This window comes from Chaetura pelagica, unplaced genomic scaffold (genome assembly GCF_000747805.2).
Source record: "Chaetura pelagica isolate M959 unplaced genomic scaffold, ChaPel_1.0 scaffold10, whole genome shotgun sequence".
In the NCBI taxonomy this organism is placed as follows: Eukaryota; Metazoa; Chordata; class Aves; order Apodiformes; family Apodidae; genus Chaetura; species Chaetura pelagica.
The window spans coordinates 7,135,171-7,152,945 of record NW_009952263.1 but is presented as its reverse complement, the minus strand read 5'-3'; the positions used below and the strand labels follow the sequence as shown (position 1 = coordinate 7,152,945).

Sequence of the window (17,775 nt, the reverse complement as noted above, 5' to 3'; positions counted from 1 at the left end):
TAAAATATGGTACAAAACAAGTAGAAATTAATATCACCATGCACGACTTGCATTGTCTTTCAAGTGTATAGTATTGTTTTGAAAATATATACATTTAAATAAAAATGGTTTGAATCAGATGAGATAGTATTAAATGTTACAGGGTTTTTTAGGTTTACTTTAAATTGGAGGTTTTGTGCTTGTTTCCTTTTTCCCCCCTCGTGTTCTTTTTCATTGTTATGACTATCATTTCATACCCTTGCAAGTGCATAGAAGGTCATGTAAAAAACCATCAGTGTCTAGAGGACCTCATATCCAATAGAACTCATTAATTTTGAAAGGCAATGGCTGTGTTTTGAACCATATTTTAGAAAGTGTGCTTTCAGACACTAATATGCTAAAATTCAGGTATACACCAAAGGAGTGGTTTGAATTTATCTTTGGCAATTCATCTCTGAGCATCAAATTATCTCATCTATGAATACATATGAACAAAACATGGAACAAAATAGAGTGACATTGTTGATACACCTAGTATTAGGGAGGGAAGGCCATAATACATTTTTCATGAACTGTGGATTACCTAGTAATATGAATGCACAGTACAAAATGTTTATGCTGAAAAGCATTAACAAATATTCTAAAGATTGTCACTCAAAGCACCAAACTGAGGTTGGCAAAACGACTATATTGTTAGAAAATTTTCCAGTACCCTTGTAAGGAGCACAGATGCTAGTCTGCACACAAGATATTGTTTCCATGCACAAAAAAAAATCCACCTGGACATAAGGGAGACAAGCATAAGCCACAAGAACTTAGAAGTTATCATTTCTATGGAAAAATTACTGTACCTTCAGGTAGAAACAGATAAATGTTGTGATAAGGGAGGTATTGACTTTTATTGCCTCTGCTGATTCTTTGTCTTCCTCTGCTGAGGTGTGGTGTCATTGCTGTACATTGTTAGCCAGCTTCTCTTAAAAAAAACAAAACCAAAATGTATGCTTATAGACCTATCCAAAGTTTTAAGAAATCATTGTCCCACAATTCGGTTTACTACTCCAGAACTTGGGAGATATTTCCTACTTTTCCTGAGGCCAAAGTGAATGACAGTTAAACTACTGGTGAACTGGTTACAAGAGGGAGTCCTTATATGTTATGCCATGTACCATCAAAGTTAAATATAAAATTTTAAAAAGAAGTAGTTAAAGAAGTACCGAAAAAGCTTCTTTCTGAAATCTGATTTTATGAAGGAATACCTAAAACAAAGCAAGTGGATTATGCATGATAAAGGTATTTGAAAAAACATATGTAAGGTGATGGGAACCTCATGAGTAGAGGCAGAAATACACAGCATTTACTGCAGAAGTGGTGTCTTGTTAAGTCTTTAGTACTGCTTTAAAACGTCATTACCAGCTGATTCTGAGTAAAGCTTGTAATTTATCATCTGATTTGATAGAACTATATTTTGCTGCTCTATTCCAAAAATAACATAATAGTTATCTTTAGAATTAGGTAAGAAATATTTACTGAATACATCTGTTTTTTTCTGCAAGGTTAATGCTAGTTTCTTTCATAATGAGATGCCACTAGAACAAAGAAACTGATTTTGTACATCAGCATTTCTTTCCTAATATATCTAAAACTGTATGTTTTCTTATTCCTGCCTGCAGTGTTTCCTTTTTCTTTTCCAAACAGGTCTAGACTTCCATGTCAAGGTTTTTGTAATTTGTATTGATTGTTACTTAGTATCTCTTCTGCATTTGCTATACCTTCCTTAAAAGAAAACGTTGCTTTTTCTTCAGCAGCTGCAACAGGCTGTTATAAATATGTTGTTTTGTTATATATTATTCCTATATCTTACTAGAAATTATCTTTTTACCATATAAACATATACAATACATAATACAATACAATACATATAAACATATACAATATAGCACTAATATTTCCCAGAATCTTTACTAACAGCTCTCTGGACAAATTTTAATACCATTATGCATATATAATGAAGTAACATTGGCTCAAATAATCAGATAGATTAAACAGCTTGGACTTTGGGGAAAGTATTGCTATCTAAAGAAAATCAATGTAAAACCACATAAAATAAGATAAAAATAATAAACCAGAGAGGAGCCAGTCGTAACATCTGGGAGAGGGAGGAGGTGTAGGAAACTCTGCTCTGAAGATCAGTGGGGTTTATATACATAAATCATCTAGGTCTTATGCACAGGATTGAGTTACTGTAGTAATAAAAAAATCATGCATCACCCAACCCCCTGGTTATTGCTTATATGTACAGAACTTGCCCTAAAGGTGCAAGATTTGTCAACTTCTTTTAGTTCACAGTAAAAAGAGAGGTAATCTGGTTTCTATTACCTAGCACGTGGCTGCAATCTAAAACTGTGCCATGGGCAGCTACTGAATCATCTGACTAATGCTAAATTGTTATTATGCTATTATGCTGCAGTTTGATCACATGTCTAATCCTAGCTGGATTTATTTTTTAAAAAAATCAAGCCTAAAGAGAAAAATATTGGCACAGAAAAATTAACTGATTCAGATATAATAATCTTGTTTATGGGTAAAGAGGTTCAGTTGGCTACTGGATACATTTTTACTTCTGGATTATCTTTTTTTTTTTTTTTTTTTTTTTTTTTAAACAGGGATTAGAACTTGAGATGACAGGAAAATCATATTGTGCTTTTGAAATTAGAAAAGGGGTTAATAGCATAGAATCACAGAGTCTTAAGGCTTGGAAGGGACCTTGAAAGATCATCTAGTCCAACCCCCACTGCTAGAGCAGTATCACCTAGAGCAGCTCACACTGGAACGTGTCCACATAGGTTTTGAATATCTCCAGCAAAGGAGACTCCACAACCTCTCTGGGCAGCCTGTTCCAGTGCTTTGTCACTCTCACAGCAAAGAAGTTTTTTCTAATGTTTATGTGTAACCTCCTATGCTTCAGCTTGCACCCATTGCCTCTTGTCCTGTCATTGGACATCACTGAGAAGAGTTTGGCTCTGTCCTCCTGACACATACCTGTTTACATATTTGTAAACATTTATGAGGTCACCCCTCAGTTTCCTCTTCTCCAAGCTAAACAGACCCAGTTCCTTCAGCCTTTCCTCATAAGGGAGATGTTTCACTCCCTTAATCATCTTTGTGGCTCTGTGCTGGACTCTTTCCAGCAGTTCCCTGTCCTTCTTGAACTGAAGGGCCAGGAACTGGACACAATATTCCAAATGTGGCCTCACCAGGGCAGAGTAGAGGGGAAGGAGTGTCTCTCTCAACCTACTAACCACATCCTTTCTAATGCACCCCAGGATGTCATTGGCCTTCTTGGCTACAAGGGCACATTGCTGGCTCATGGTCACCTTTCTGTCTACCAGGACCCCCAGGTCCCTATGCTGCTCTCCATCAGGTCAGTCCCCAGTCTATGCTGATACATGAGGTTATTCTTTACCGGATGCAACACCATACAGTTCCCCTGTTGTATTTCAATAAATTTCCCCTGGTGTGTCAGCCAGTCCTCACAGTTTTGTGTCATCAGAAAACTTGCAGACAGCACACTTTGTTCCCTTATCCAGGGCACTGATGAATATATTGAATAGTACTGACCCCTGAGGGACTCCACTAGATACAGGCTTCCAACTAGACTCTGTCCCATTGACCACAACTCTGACTTCTTTCCTTCCCAGTTCACAATCCACCTCACCAGCTGATCATGCAGACCCCACCTCCTCAGTTTAGCTACAAGGATACTGGGGGAGACAGTGTCAAATGCTTTCCTGAAGTCAAGATAAAGCATATCCACTGCTCTACCATCATCTGTCTACCTGGTTATGTCCTCATAAAAGGCTATCAAGTTGGTTAAACATGACTTCCCCTTGGTAAAGCATAGTATGATGAATACTGGGTTATGGTTTTCACTCTTTTCATATCATTTAGAAGTGCAACCCGTGTTGTGCTCTAAGTAGAACCTCATATTTTTAATGTATTTTTTTCCCTCTGTTGAACACCAGTACAAACTGGCATCTTCATAACACTTACTGAGTGGATGTGTCTGTGTGTGAATGTGAGCATGCCAGAAATTTAGATGTCTTTGTAAAGGGTGTAATGTGACCTACAAAACTTTAACTCAAGAGAGGTCACCGAGTGGTTCCAAAACCCTATGGTTCAGTTTCCAGCAGATTTATGCCCAACTATAAAATCAATTGTCTTTTCCTAGGAAATGAGCATAGCTGTGACATAGGGATTGTCACACTGGAAGCTTGTGAAAAGGAAAAGGGTCATCAAAAGATGAGTAAAAGCCATTTGATCACTCAAATACAGAAGGGAATAAGTTAGAGCTTTTCAATTAGATCACAGTATTGACTTCAGAAATTTTGAATGAAAATGCCACAAAAGCATGTAGCCATGGTAACTGTAAACTTGGAAGAAAACAGAGTAATGTTGGTCCCAACCTTCTGATGTTTATTGGTGTCAACACTGTACAAGAGCTTAATTGGAGCGAAATATAGATATAAAGTTGAAACTGCAACTAATGCAGACACTTTCATAGCTGAAACAACTGGGTTTTGGTTTTGAACAAATTAATTATTTTCAATTTTTCAGAATAACTTCATAACAGTTTTAGAGATATCATATTTTTATAAGCTTTTTTTTTCTTTCCTTTTTTTTTTTTTGAGGGTTGTGTGCCCATACCTTACCAGCGGTGGAAACAATAGGCTGAGAGAATCCATGCAGATTCAGCTAGTGAGCTATTGAATCCAACCAGAAGATAAGTCAGAGTAGAGATTTGAGGTTGATTATACCAACTTATTTTGTAAGGTTTGCAAATAAATGTTTATTTTATCTACATGCACCTTAGGGGCTTAGTGCCTAACAGAGCTTCTTGTTTACCTTGTGTGGGGTTTGTAGGGGAAAGTGATCAGTCTGCAGGCTAGAGAGAAGGAAGAACAGCACTGGAAAAACAGCAAGAAACTGCATCAACAGGTGCACGTGGTCAGAGAGTGTGAGGAGCAGAAGCCTGTGTTCAGACACAGCAGCTCAGCAGTGCCAGAGGACATACGCTGAAAGCAGAGTGTAAAAGAGAAGGTGAGGAGATAGGGAGGTAAGAGATTTGTCTAGGGAGAAAAAACAGAGCAGTCTTTCTGAGAACAACTGGTCATTGTTTTGCTGTTGATTTTTTTCTTAATATGAAGTGATTCTGCATGAGCTGGAGGTAGAAATAAGAGCTGAAATAACTGAATGAAAAGCTCTATTTAAATATTTGGAGGTGATAGGTGATTCACAGGTAATATGATTTCTTGCACGAAACCTGTTGAAATTAGAGAACTTGGGTTTTCCTTATTGAGTGTTGCCAGGTCAAGTTCACCTTACTGTTTGGTGGCAGCAAAATTGATGCTTTGCATACTGGTGGACTTTGCTCTGTTAAGCTCAAAGGCTCACCTGCACAGCTATAAGTGGGGAACGAGCAAAAGTCTGCAACACAGGTCAGGGCTGGCTTAAAATAGATGGGTGTTTGTAAAGAAAACAACAGTATCTATGCTAAAAGACAGTAAAGATCTGGGGGAAAAGTCACCTTGTAGTTTATAAATTACTTAAAGGCCTTTCTTATAGTCAGTAGGATAGTCTAGACTGCATCTTGAGCTTTAATTCACTTGAACTCTGCTTTTTTTGCCATCTAATTGTAATTGAAATTGAATTATCATACTTGAAATAAGAGCCCAGCTTTTTTCCTAATGAAGACAAAAATAGAGAAACTTCACCCTTTCCTTCCTCTCTACATCAAGTACTTTAATGTAGAGATGATATATTTGATGTTCCAGCACAGAATGTAGTGAGTAAAAAAAATTTGATATTATCTGCAGTTACTCCTATTTTGGTTTTAGATAACTGTTTAATTATGTGGCTCATGTCAGAGACAGTATTTACGTCCCTTATTCTACATTCCTAAGCATGTGGCATGAACTGTGTAGTTTGCAAGATCACGTAAAATCATGTTTTTCCAGCTTACATAGAAAAAAATTTGCAGTGAGTTAATTTGATATTTTTTCTGTAGTAATGATGTTTATTATTAATTATTTATTTGTTGTTAGTGTTATGAAAACTGCTGAAACAGAAATGATATTTTAGTTCTTGCCCCAGTCTGAAAGCAACATAGCAAATACAGCTTTAAGTATCAAGTTTGCACAGGCTGAAGTTCATTGTTAGAGCATGCTTAAAGAAAATATATTCAGTTATACTTCTTGTCGAAAACTTTTGACCCACTAGTTGTCCATAGATATTAGTCACTTCATATATCCTTTAAAAAGTCAGCTTAGAGGTTAAATGTCCCTCTTACCTGATTTACAGTTGTAATTTGTAAATTTGTTGCCCTTCATGCTGTTGAAAATGCTGAAAGCCCACCTCGTCTTGGGGCATTTGGAACACCAATTCAGCAGTAAAGAAAACCATTAGTTTTGATGCTGTGGTGTTGTCTGGAATCTCAAAAGCTATACAATATTTATGTTTGTGTTCAATTTTAAATTGTTCTTTGATAGGTTAGTGTCTTTTGTAGGTAGAAGCTAGTGCACAGTAAGATTCACGAACAATTTCTAATAAACTGAATAATCCATGAGTACTTTCAGAATGGATTACTGTATGGTTTTTTATACCTAACTAGTCTTTTTTGGCTTCAATTTGCTTCCCATTCTTAGTCTTAGTGATATGAAAACATTTATTAAAAAAAAAAAAAAAAAAAGGTTGATCTTCCACTTCTTAAACAGCTATTTCAAAAAGGCTGTGGAACATGTAATTCCTAACAATAATACAATCTCTCAGGAGAAATGGTTATTTCTAAATTTGTGTTCAAGGTTTAGTTGTGCTTATAAAAGTTTTTTGCTTCAGGAGTTCTTTTTTGATGTTTTTTCCTTTATAGCTTTCTCAGTAAGTACCTTACCACAGCAGTTAAGATATAAAGGTTGCACAAATGAAGAAACACTTTACACCCAAGTAAAGCTCAGCAAGCTCTCAAAAATAAAAGATGGATCACACCTCCCTCTGCATTTTTATCTAATGAGTTGGATGCAGAAAGCAGCACTTACTATTTGCTATTCTGTTTTGTGTAGATAAATGTTATCTGGGACTGTTGTCTTAAATTACTTTGATGAGAAAGCAGAAAGAGGTGCTGTACAAAAATACCTGTAATCTCTTCAATCTTGAACAGTGAATTTCATATGCACATTGATAAGCCTCTGGTGTACCCAAGGGCTTAGGGTAATTTTAAGCAAGCATTTATCTCCCCTTCTGGTAAACCTTTAGTTGTTTCACAATGCTAACGTGCAATAAGTAAGTAAATCTCTGTTTTTGATAACTAAACACTTGAGGTTTCTGAGACAAATGAAAATGAGAAGCTTCAAAATACCAGTAAGGTAAAGATTCTTATTTTTCTACATTATCTATATCAAGCAAATCTACATGAATTAGTTATGAATGCAGCTGGTGTCACCATAGTGATGTGTAAATGTGAATAGTAGCCAACTAACTCTACTAAGGATCTGCAGAGCTGAACTGACTCCTTGCTCATTATGGATCATAGGAAAAAAATCACACTGATTTCACATCTTAATGGCATTGCTGAAAATTTCAGAATTTCTTTGCAGTTGTAAGAATGCAGGGTCAGCAGAGACTACTTGATGAACTAATCTAAAATTTTATATATCTCTGATTTTTCTTATATGATCTATTCAGCCTGAGGGTTTTCTTGAATGAAAACAGTAGTTCTTAAATTGCAAGACCTCAGTCCATGGAACCAGATTGCCTTGGATATGTGTTTAGGTCACTTTGTTTTAGTTCTTTGCACTAAACCTTGAAAAATTAGAAAGATCAACACTGTGTTAAAAAAAAAAAACAAAAAACCCAAACAAACCAGAAAAAAACACAAAAACAAACTCAAGGACTCTGCCAAAGATGTAATTAATTAAGGAGTCTCAGCTTTAAGGGGTAAAAGGGGCAGAATGGCAGAGATTCAACTGTCAGAAATACCATAGATCCACTGCTAGCAGCATATAGGTTAACTAGTACATGTCAAATGATCTTAGCAGAGTCTCCAGCTTCAAACTGGAGAAGACAGCATAACACATTTCCTGTCAGTGAAACCTGGAAAGCAGTTCTTTACAAGACCCAGATCTGGCATTAGAACTGGTCGTTTGATGAAAGTGCATCCTAAAGACATATTTTCTCAGATCTCAAATGAATGATCCAACATGACCCTCCCTCTGAGCCAAGCCTCTCTCTGCCTCTTCTCTTTGCCCTCAGTAGTGGGTGACCAAAGAGAAGTAGTGCATCTTGGGGGGGGGGAAGTGATATCTGGCTTCTTGAATGTAACAGCTAACAGACTTAAGGATAAGGTCTTCCCTTACCCAGGCTTTGTGTAGCCTACCTAAAGAACATGCATGAAGAAATGCAAATAAATCTCTTTTTTTTCCCCTCAAAGCTATGAAATGAAGGGAAAAACAGAGTAACTCAGTGCTGCAGAGGAGGATCATGACAGCCAAACCTGCCTTTCTTCTCCTGGGTAGATCTACATATATAAATACACTTCATGTACACGTTAGATGAGTATTTAACTGTTTGTACTTGAACGTAATTTAGATAACTTTAGTATGACACCATTTTTATAGTATGAGTGTTTAATGTGAATCCAAATTATGCAAATTCATCACCTCATTTGCTAAGCTATATTTGATTTCCAAAATGTATTTACTTAATGTCTGCCCAGTGTATCCTGTTTTCCTTAACTAGCTATCAGTGGATGAAAGCAAGTAAAAGTCAGTTTAGTATTCTGGTGCTGAGTAAACCAAGAAAGTTGAATTTATAACATCATGTAAAGTCCAGGTTTGTTTGTTTGTTTGTTTGTTTAAATTCTTCCCTTTCTATTTGCATTCTGTTTAATTCTTTTTCTATTTTCATTTGTCTTGAGGTGAGGGTGCTAGCACTGTATAGCTGTAGTTGTCACCAGTGACATGAACTGTTTCCTATTCACAGGTAATATTCTCCATTTTGCCATTTGCATTGTACTAAGCCTATACTGATACTCAGCTATTAGAAATATTTTATGGTGTCATTGTTTTCCTAGCCAGAATCTCCCCTTCTACAGATACTTTTTTCCTCCTTGGGTCTTAGATATATTTTGCCTATAACATGAAGACCCATATATATGATCCATTTTACTTTTGGATTTGGATTGGCCACTGTCATGTATCTTCTTTGTTCAAAACTACCATATGACTGTGAACTTCATCAGCCGAGATGAATCCTCCAGAAACAGTTTTGTTTATAAACAAAACTATAGCAACAACATTTTGAAATTAAGCAGAAAGCCAGGTCTGGCTTTTGGTTTTTGTGTCTCATATTCTGGTTAATGCAGACCTTCATATTATGATGATACAGGAGGAAATAACTTGAGAATATCCAACTTTTCTGCAGCAACCAACAAGCTTGCGAGCTGCATCAGACATAATTTTCTTAGCAAAAGGCAGTGTGTTGATTTCACACGTTCCATGAACTTACAGCATTAGCTGCACTTTAACATGTATTGTTACTAGTACACATTTAACATATATGCCAGAATGATCGTATTAGCAAACCTATTGTTTCTGGATCACCTTTTTAGTGTGTTGTTGTTGTTTTTTTTCCTTTGAATTGTTGAAATTATCATGGCAAATTCAATTTCCTTTCCTTTTTCCAGTCTTCTGAGCTTTTATTAAAAGTTAATACTGGTGATTTAGAAAGTGGCTCTCAGCAAATTCCACTTTGAATATTCGGAGGAACTTTGTCTTCAAAAAGCTCCTTGAAATGTCTAATGCCTCCTTTGTTATATGATAAGCTTCTGTACCCTCTGCAGCATCATTTAGCATCATAAATCTTCCTATTTCATTTCAAAACCAGTTTTGCTTTGTTTTTTTGCTTTTGTTTTAGAAAATAAGAGACAAGTGGACTGTAATATTCTATAAATATCTTCAGTTGATAATAATGTAAACTTGTTCTCTTCTCAATTTCAAACTTGTAATTTTGATAGTCACTGACATTTTCTGTGTTTCAGTTACATTTTCTGCATTAATTTGTATCTTGCAATTTTATTACTTTTTTAGGGTTGGTTTGGTTGGGTTTTTTAACTGGTAAGGTTTATTGATTTACCTTAATGTCCTGAATTCTAATTTCATCATATCATAGAATCATAGAATGGTTTGGGTTAGAAAGGACCTTACAATTTATCTAGCTCCAACCCCTTGCCATGGGCTGGGACACCTCCCATTAGACCAGGTTTTTGAAGCCCCATCCAACATGGCCTTGAACTCTTGCAGAGAGGTTGCACCCACAACCTCCCTGGGCAACCTGTTCCAGCATTTCACCACCCTCACAGGAAAGAACTTTTTCCTAATGTCCAACCTGAATCTCCCCTCTTTAAGCTTCAGATCATTGTGCCTTGTCCTGATGTGTTTACATGCACATGGTAGATTATGTTAAGGTTTCACAAGGTCCATGTATGTATGGTAAACTCATGTTTTCCACATTCAAACAGTAACTGGTTTTCAGTCAAAATAACTTATTTTCCCCTCCACAAAAAAATAGATTGCAACAATGATTTATCCCAAATTTCCACAGAACATCTAATCCCAAGTCAGGTAGTTATTAATTTTTTAGAAGCTGTTAGGAAGTTTTACTACTAAGCATACAGAACAATCTGAAGCTGAAGTTACCTGTTATCATCCTACATAAAATGAGTAGATTATATTTTTCACAAATGGTCTCACTTTTTGTGGGCATAAATTGTGCTTGCAAAAAAGAATACTTTCATTGTTTGTGCCTGTTTCACTGCCAGGGTAGAACAGCCATAAAAGTGAAATACAATGTGAAATATAGCTCAAAAATAATTTCTACTCTCCACACTTAAGTACTTGAAAATAGTACCCAAATTACCAAAAGGTTTTAGAATTGAAACTATTAACCCTTATTTGTTATAAAATTTAAAAGAAATGGAACGGAATTCAGCTTCCCTTAAGGCTGCAACATATGTATGCATATGACAATGAAATTCATTCATATGTGCATTTGTCTTGCTACATGCTAAATGAAAGTCTAATATTTTATTTATTATGTTACAAAAAGTTGAAGAAAACCTCTAGGGCGATGAAATGTTGAAACCTGGTTGCTTTTTTTTTTTTTTTTCACTCAAAAAGAAAAATGTAAAGTGTATATAATGAAGCATGACAGTTTAATAGCAGCTATGCATTTCATCAGATCCTTTTGTGGTTCAGAGCATCATATAATATACTACAAATGCACAAAATTAGTATCTCAATGCAAATCTAAGTAGGATGAAACAAGATAGCAGCCTTCCGGTACCTGAACGGCACATACAGGAAAGCTACAGAGGGACATTTTACAAGGACAAGGCTTTAAACTGAAAGAGGATAGATTTAGATTAGATATTATTACTAATAAATCATTTTCTCTGAGGGTGGTGAAACACTGGCACAGGTTGCCCAGGGAAGTTGTGGGTGCCTCCGCCCTGGAGGTGTTCAAGGCCGCATTGGATGGGGCTTCAAGAATCTTGTTTAGTGGAAGATGTCCCTGCCCATGGCAGGATGGTTGGAACTAGATAAATTTTAAGGTCCCTTCCAACTCAAACCATTCCATGATTCTATGATAAGATGGAAACTTACATTTTTGTAACACATTGTACCAGTGTTTGGCAGTGGTTTAGGCAAACATTCTCATATGTTGTGCTCAAGAAATCTAGAGGTCTTTAGCTCAGATACTTCATAGCTTCCATCATCACAATGTCCAAGCAGCACATCACAGAAAACTAGGAGGAACATCTAAAAATTTTTGCTGGAGGAAACAAAGTTTGATATTGCTTCTTTGAAGATGGAAATACTGTCATAAGTACTGTGTGGTTGCAGAAGATCCCCTGCTTGAATCTAGAAAGAGTTCGTCATTCACTTGAGTGTCAGCTACTCTGTCATACTTAAAATGAAATGCAAGTGACTGGGTAAAGTTAGTAGGTGGATGGATTTAATTTTTTTAATTAATTTGCAAAAATAGCGGTGCAAACTCTCTGGCAAGGCTTCAACAGTAATTTCTGCGTGGAATGTCTGGCTGTTCTATTAGAGTATCTATGTTCATAAGGCAGAAAAGAAGAGATCACAAAATACCAGATCTGCCTGGTCCAAACACAGACAGTGACAGCCTTAGGCATCTTAGTCCTGTAGGTACCACTGTCCACTGCTGCACTGGTATAGCGAGGGTAAAAAAATTTCCATTCTTAATGTTCTTTTAATGCCAAAAGATTCTAAAGTAAACTTCTGGAGATCACAAGATAGCCTTAGCCTGCACTAGTGGCAATTCATACCCTCTCAATGAGACAGCATTTTCCATTGAGCTTTTATATTGTGTCAGATTGCTTTATATCAAGTTGATATACTCCTTTAATATCAACCTGGTCAGATATTTTTTCTCTTATTCTGCTTTACAGGGCTGTCCTTTGCTGTAAGTCTGTATGTTGGCTGTCCTTATTATACTAACAACAGTGTTGAGAAGTGTCATTTTCAATGCCTTCTTTACTCAGAAGTACTGGCACTGAAAACAAAAACTACAATAAGAAAAGAGAGAAAATGAGGGGGAAAGTGAAAAATTGTGTCCTTGACAAAGGGGAAAAGTCAGGAAAAGGGGAAAAATACCTGTCAACCACAGCCTAATAAAATCTGGCACATTTAAAGAGAGTTGCATAAATGCTTGCATATTCCATTTCTAGTGTACATATTCTATATTAGCATAAGGTTTTTATTTTAAAACTTTTAATTTTCAAATAAATTATTGGGAAAATAATATTTTAATGTCCTTTTTTGCATTTTGCTGTCTAGGTTATGCAAAAGATAATAAATAGGACAAAGCTCACCCACTACTCTTTTTATGGTTCTGGTGGCAGCAATGCTTAATGTGTCACATTGTGAAAAATCTATCCTTCGATTTTACTGTCTGAGGGGAGTCTGTTCATACATGTTGGTTGTTGCAGACATTTCTCATACACTGAATGAAAAGTGCAAGATAAAAGATATGTCAGAAAGTAGGCATTCATTCTCATGTGTGCATAGCAGGAAGAATAGTTCTCAGTCCTCACAAACTGCCTAGAAAACCAAAAATATATCAATCTACTGCTCCTACTAGTAATCTACTACTACCTACTTCTCAGTTCTAACTTGATTTCCATTAAAACCAGGTTACAATACTAATATGTTTCAATTATTAAGAGAAAAAAGTTTAAGTATGTTTAATATTTAGGACTTGTTAATATTTAGCTTGCTTTTTTTTGTCAGGAATATGCTGTATTGGAGCAGGTTTACATAGCACACAAAAAACTGGCTGTGAGGAAAGGAAATATCTACATCAAAAGTGAAAACATATCAATTGAATAGACTGAAATTATGAAATACTATGTCTATTTCCATTTGCAAGGCAGACATCATCTTCCTATACCTTCACGCTACTGGTGGGCAAGAGGCTGGATTTCATTTGTAGGTACTTCATTTGGCATTTCTACATCCCCTTCACTTGAGGCTGTATGAAACATCTGCTTGGGCAGCAAACACTTCCTAAACATCTGCATACTCGTTTCTCTGTATGGTGCTGAGCCAGGCCCCAGTAGCTGCTGCTGCCATCTCCCTACAAGAGCCGCATGTAGAAGAGGCAGCTGAAGGCAAATCTTCTTGTGCATCATCTAGTAGATAGAAAGGAGTCACTGCTGCCTTTGCAGCTATAGGCAGAGAACACAAGGAGGGCAGTTCCCTCCTTCTGAAACTTAATAATAAGCTACCTAGTTTTCAAATAACACAGTTAACAAATATACTACACATTGGACTAACATGTAGAAAGCTGCCTCTCAAAACTTGGACACTAAAGAAATTCCACTGGAGTTCAGGTGCCAAGATGCACACAAGATGCAGTTGTTAATTTTTAATGAGAAAAAGAGTCAATCACAGTCAAAAGCATTTTCTTAACACTTGGGATCACTTCTTTCTCTTTTATGAGATAGTTGTCAATATGAGCCATTAGAATTTGTAAGGCAGCAGACTAATTATCTTGCTGTAAAAAAAAAAAAATACAGCCTTGATGCTTGGTTGAACTCTTTTCTGACGTTGTAGAAGTTATACAAGGAGTTCTCTGTAATGTTGGTAGAAGCTGGATGCATAGCTCGAGGGCAGATTATAGTCTTTGTCTTGTAGGACACGAAAATAATTGAGACTCTGTTGTCAAGACCTGAGCTTTTCTGTGGGTATTAATGTGTTTTGGCAAGACACGTCAAAACTATATCTCATATTCAAAGACACTCATTCTGGAATGTTAGATAGGAACATGTAAAATGCACAAACCACCAAGCAATTCATATAATTTTTGTGATGTCCACCATAGCCCAAGAGCCTTGTTTGTCAAGTGAGCTCAGCACTTTTCTCTTGATAAACTAGGGGTCATCCTTGAGGATGACATTTGTTCTCTGTGCTGGACAGTTATCACTAAAATAAAGTTTCAAGCACACCTTTTAAATGAAGCAATTATTTTTTATCTCAAAAGAAAAGTAATTGTGTCTTATGCACAGCAATCATACCCCTATTTTCCATTAAGAAAAATGCTCTAATAATATTTGGTACTGTTTAAGACCTATGTGTGTTGTTCGTTTGAATTCAAGCTCCCTTTGAAATTAGTGGGTTTTAAATGTTTTTTTTAACATTCTTTTTACTCCTGACAAGAACAACTTTGTGATTTAGCTCTATATATGTTGGTCTTTTACCATTGTGTTTTATTTCTTTCTCTATTAGATTGTTTGCCTGGTTTTTGCCATGCATAAGAAAAACTGTCACCGTTGCAGTGGATTCCCGGTGTTATTCCCAGGAATCAAGAAACCACTGTTACTGATTCTGTTCTTTCTTTGTCAAGCAGATATTATTTTAAATTTCCGAACAACATATGTCAGCAAGTCTGGCCAAGTTATATTTGAAGCAAGATCTATTTGTATCCACTACGTGACTACCTGGTTTATCATTGATTTAATTGCTGCACTTCCTTTTGATCTTCTTTATGCTTTCAATGTCACTGTGGTAAGTAGTGACCTTTCTTTTTAAAATGTTCTTTTCCCAAGAGGGTTTTGTCAGGGTTTTTTTTTCAGATCTGAAGACTAAAACAAAGTAAAACTACAGACAAACACCCCATGAAGCCTTGTGTCTTTTAAGCTTTGTAGTGCATTTTTACATTGGATGCTGAAGGAAGGAATACAATGAAATTGTACAAGATTACATGATTGGGTGTAAGTGGCCATTCAGTATCATTAAGGACACATGTAGCATTTTTTTTAAATTCAGTTATCCTTGCTTTGTAAACAATTGCACCTATATTAGCTTAATTTTTAGTTACTGTACTCAAATGCAATTCATTATGGCTTTTACTCTATTAAACTGCATAAATTCAATCCTTAATTTTTCAAGACTCATATATTGTTACTGTGGTGAAGTACATCATTGTTACGGCCAGTATGGTCAGCATTCTTCACTCAGCCAGGAATCTTCTTTACCTTTCAGCATTCTAGTGCAAACATTATAGCATGATCACCAACTTGTGTGTGTTCTAATATCTATTGCTTACAATTGTCATTAACTTTGGCTTTGGTTTCAATGAATCTTTTTAGAAATATGATGACAAAATGCTTAAATCACTTTGAAAAATGTGTGGGTCTAATGTCTGGTGATGTCATGTAACCATGACTGGTTACAATTGTATTGGTTTACTTAAGATGTAGATTTTTCTTCCAGTATTAGATTTAGGAGAGTAAGAACCTACTAAGCAAAAAAACAAACAAACAAACAAAAAACAAACAAAAAAAACCCCACAAACATCAACAAACCTCCAAATACCACTTCCTGCTCCAAATCAGGAAGCTTAATTTTGGAAAAAAAAAATTTGCAGAATTTTCTCAGTTTCGTGAGTTTTTCACATAAGAGACAGGGTTATAAGATGTCTGCTTTCTGCTTCTCAGATTTTTTTATATTATTTTTTGGGAACAGATTAATCTGATTTCATTGTGAGTTACAGACAAGTACACAGATGACAGGGTTGGCGTGTATAAGAAAAAAAATCCTGGAAAAACACTTGCCAGGAAGCTTTCCATATAAGGTATCCTGTTTAGTTTTATCTTAACTACACTACTATCTCAGTTTATCCTTTACATTAAAACCAAACAGCCAGCATAACAGTCTTGGTTTAATTTCCATTAGGATTTTTTCTTTGAATGAACTGGGTCTGATCTTTTCTTTGAATTAGGAATGAAAAAAAATAAATTATTTTTCTTTAAACATTTGAAAGAGTTGTGTGCTCTCTATAGTAAATTCTGGAAAAGAAAGTATTACCCAATAATTATTTTTTACAATTAAAATGTCACAATATTAAAAATGCTGCTATATAATGATTAATACATACATCCTGTCTGTTGTAATTTTCTTTTTTCTTTTTTGTTTTTGGGTTGTTTTTTTTCCCCTAATAAGAACACTAATATGGTGACTAAGAGTAACCAGGAGCACTGAAATGTTGCTCTGTTAGTAATGGATCCTTAATGAGATACCTAGATAATAGATTAAATCCTAACACTAAGCCCCAAGAAGTATGGCCGTGTTGATATCATAATTAAACCTGACCAACAAACATAGTTCCCTGAATGCTTCAGGAGTCAAATACTTTGTTAAAAGTGCTTGCAACATCCAATCTGCTTCCTTCATTTGCTTTGTCCCAGCACTGGCAGCTAGCTGCTGTGTGGTAAAGAGTCCCTGCTTAGCAGAGAGTCGAGGGCCAACCCTCTTTTCTCTCTGGTAACTGAGAACAAATCCAGAATTTGGGAAGTTGCATTCACCCTAGCAGACTCAGTGATTTTGTTCTTTATATAATTCCTTGACGGAAACACAATGACTTACTATACTGTATTTCTCATTGTGGCAAGAAATTACTTCCTGCGTGGGTAGTGAGACACTGGAACAGGTTGCCAAGAGGAGCTGTGGATGCTTCCCCCCGCCCAGAAGTGTTCAAGGCCAGGCTGCACAAGACTTTAAGCAACTTGGTCTAGTAGAAAGTGTCCATTCCCGTGGCAGGGTGGTATGAGATAGATGGTGCCTTCCAACCCAAACCATTCTATGATTATGTAATTCTCAAGATAACAATTGTCACGATCCGTGACCTATTATGTCTCCTTATTGGAGTGTATTAACTTATCAGGATTTGCTGAGAGATCCACACGTGGGTATCGCCTCACACAGAGGATACAGGAACTTATGTCCCGACTTTTTTGAGTGAATAACTCGCTCAGTGCTTACTAAATTTCTAACAACAGCAAGGTTTATTGTGGGGAAAACAAAGCAATTTGGGGCAGGAGGTTCAAAAGGAGTGATTACAACACATTAAACATATATGGGTACACCTTAGTTACACATCTTATTCACGTGAGGGAAGCAGAGGGGAGGGGTATGCCCGAATGGCTGGATTATATTTTCCCCTATAAGCTGGGGTAGCCGGAATTGTCTCACCACGGCAGTGCAGGTTCGATGAGCTGGGTACAAAGAGGCTGCAGGCACTCCAAGCGCAGGCCGCCCCCCCCCACCACAAAGCGGCGGCAGTCGGTGCGCGGCTCCGGGACCGTAGGTGTGCAGACGCTGGAAACGCGGCGGTTTAAGCGGCGCTGGGACTTTTGGCAGCAGCGGCGGCGGGCAGGCAAGC

At 36.6% G+C, this 17,775-nt stretch overlaps 1 protein-coding gene across 1 annotated transcript in view; it reads left to right on the top strand.

Moving 5' to 3' along the window:
- The window catches only part of KCNH8 (potassium voltage-gated channel, subfamily H (eag-related), member 8), a 185,937-nt gene that overhangs the window by 100,163 nt on the left and 67,999 nt on the right, over positions 1-17,775 (top strand). The window contains exon 6 of the mRNA XM_010007532.1: positions 14,962-15,119. Within this exon, the coding sequence (XP_010005834.1) occupies positions 14,962-15,119 (158 nt within the window). The remainder of the gene's footprint in view (positions 1-14,961; positions 15,120-17,775) is intronic.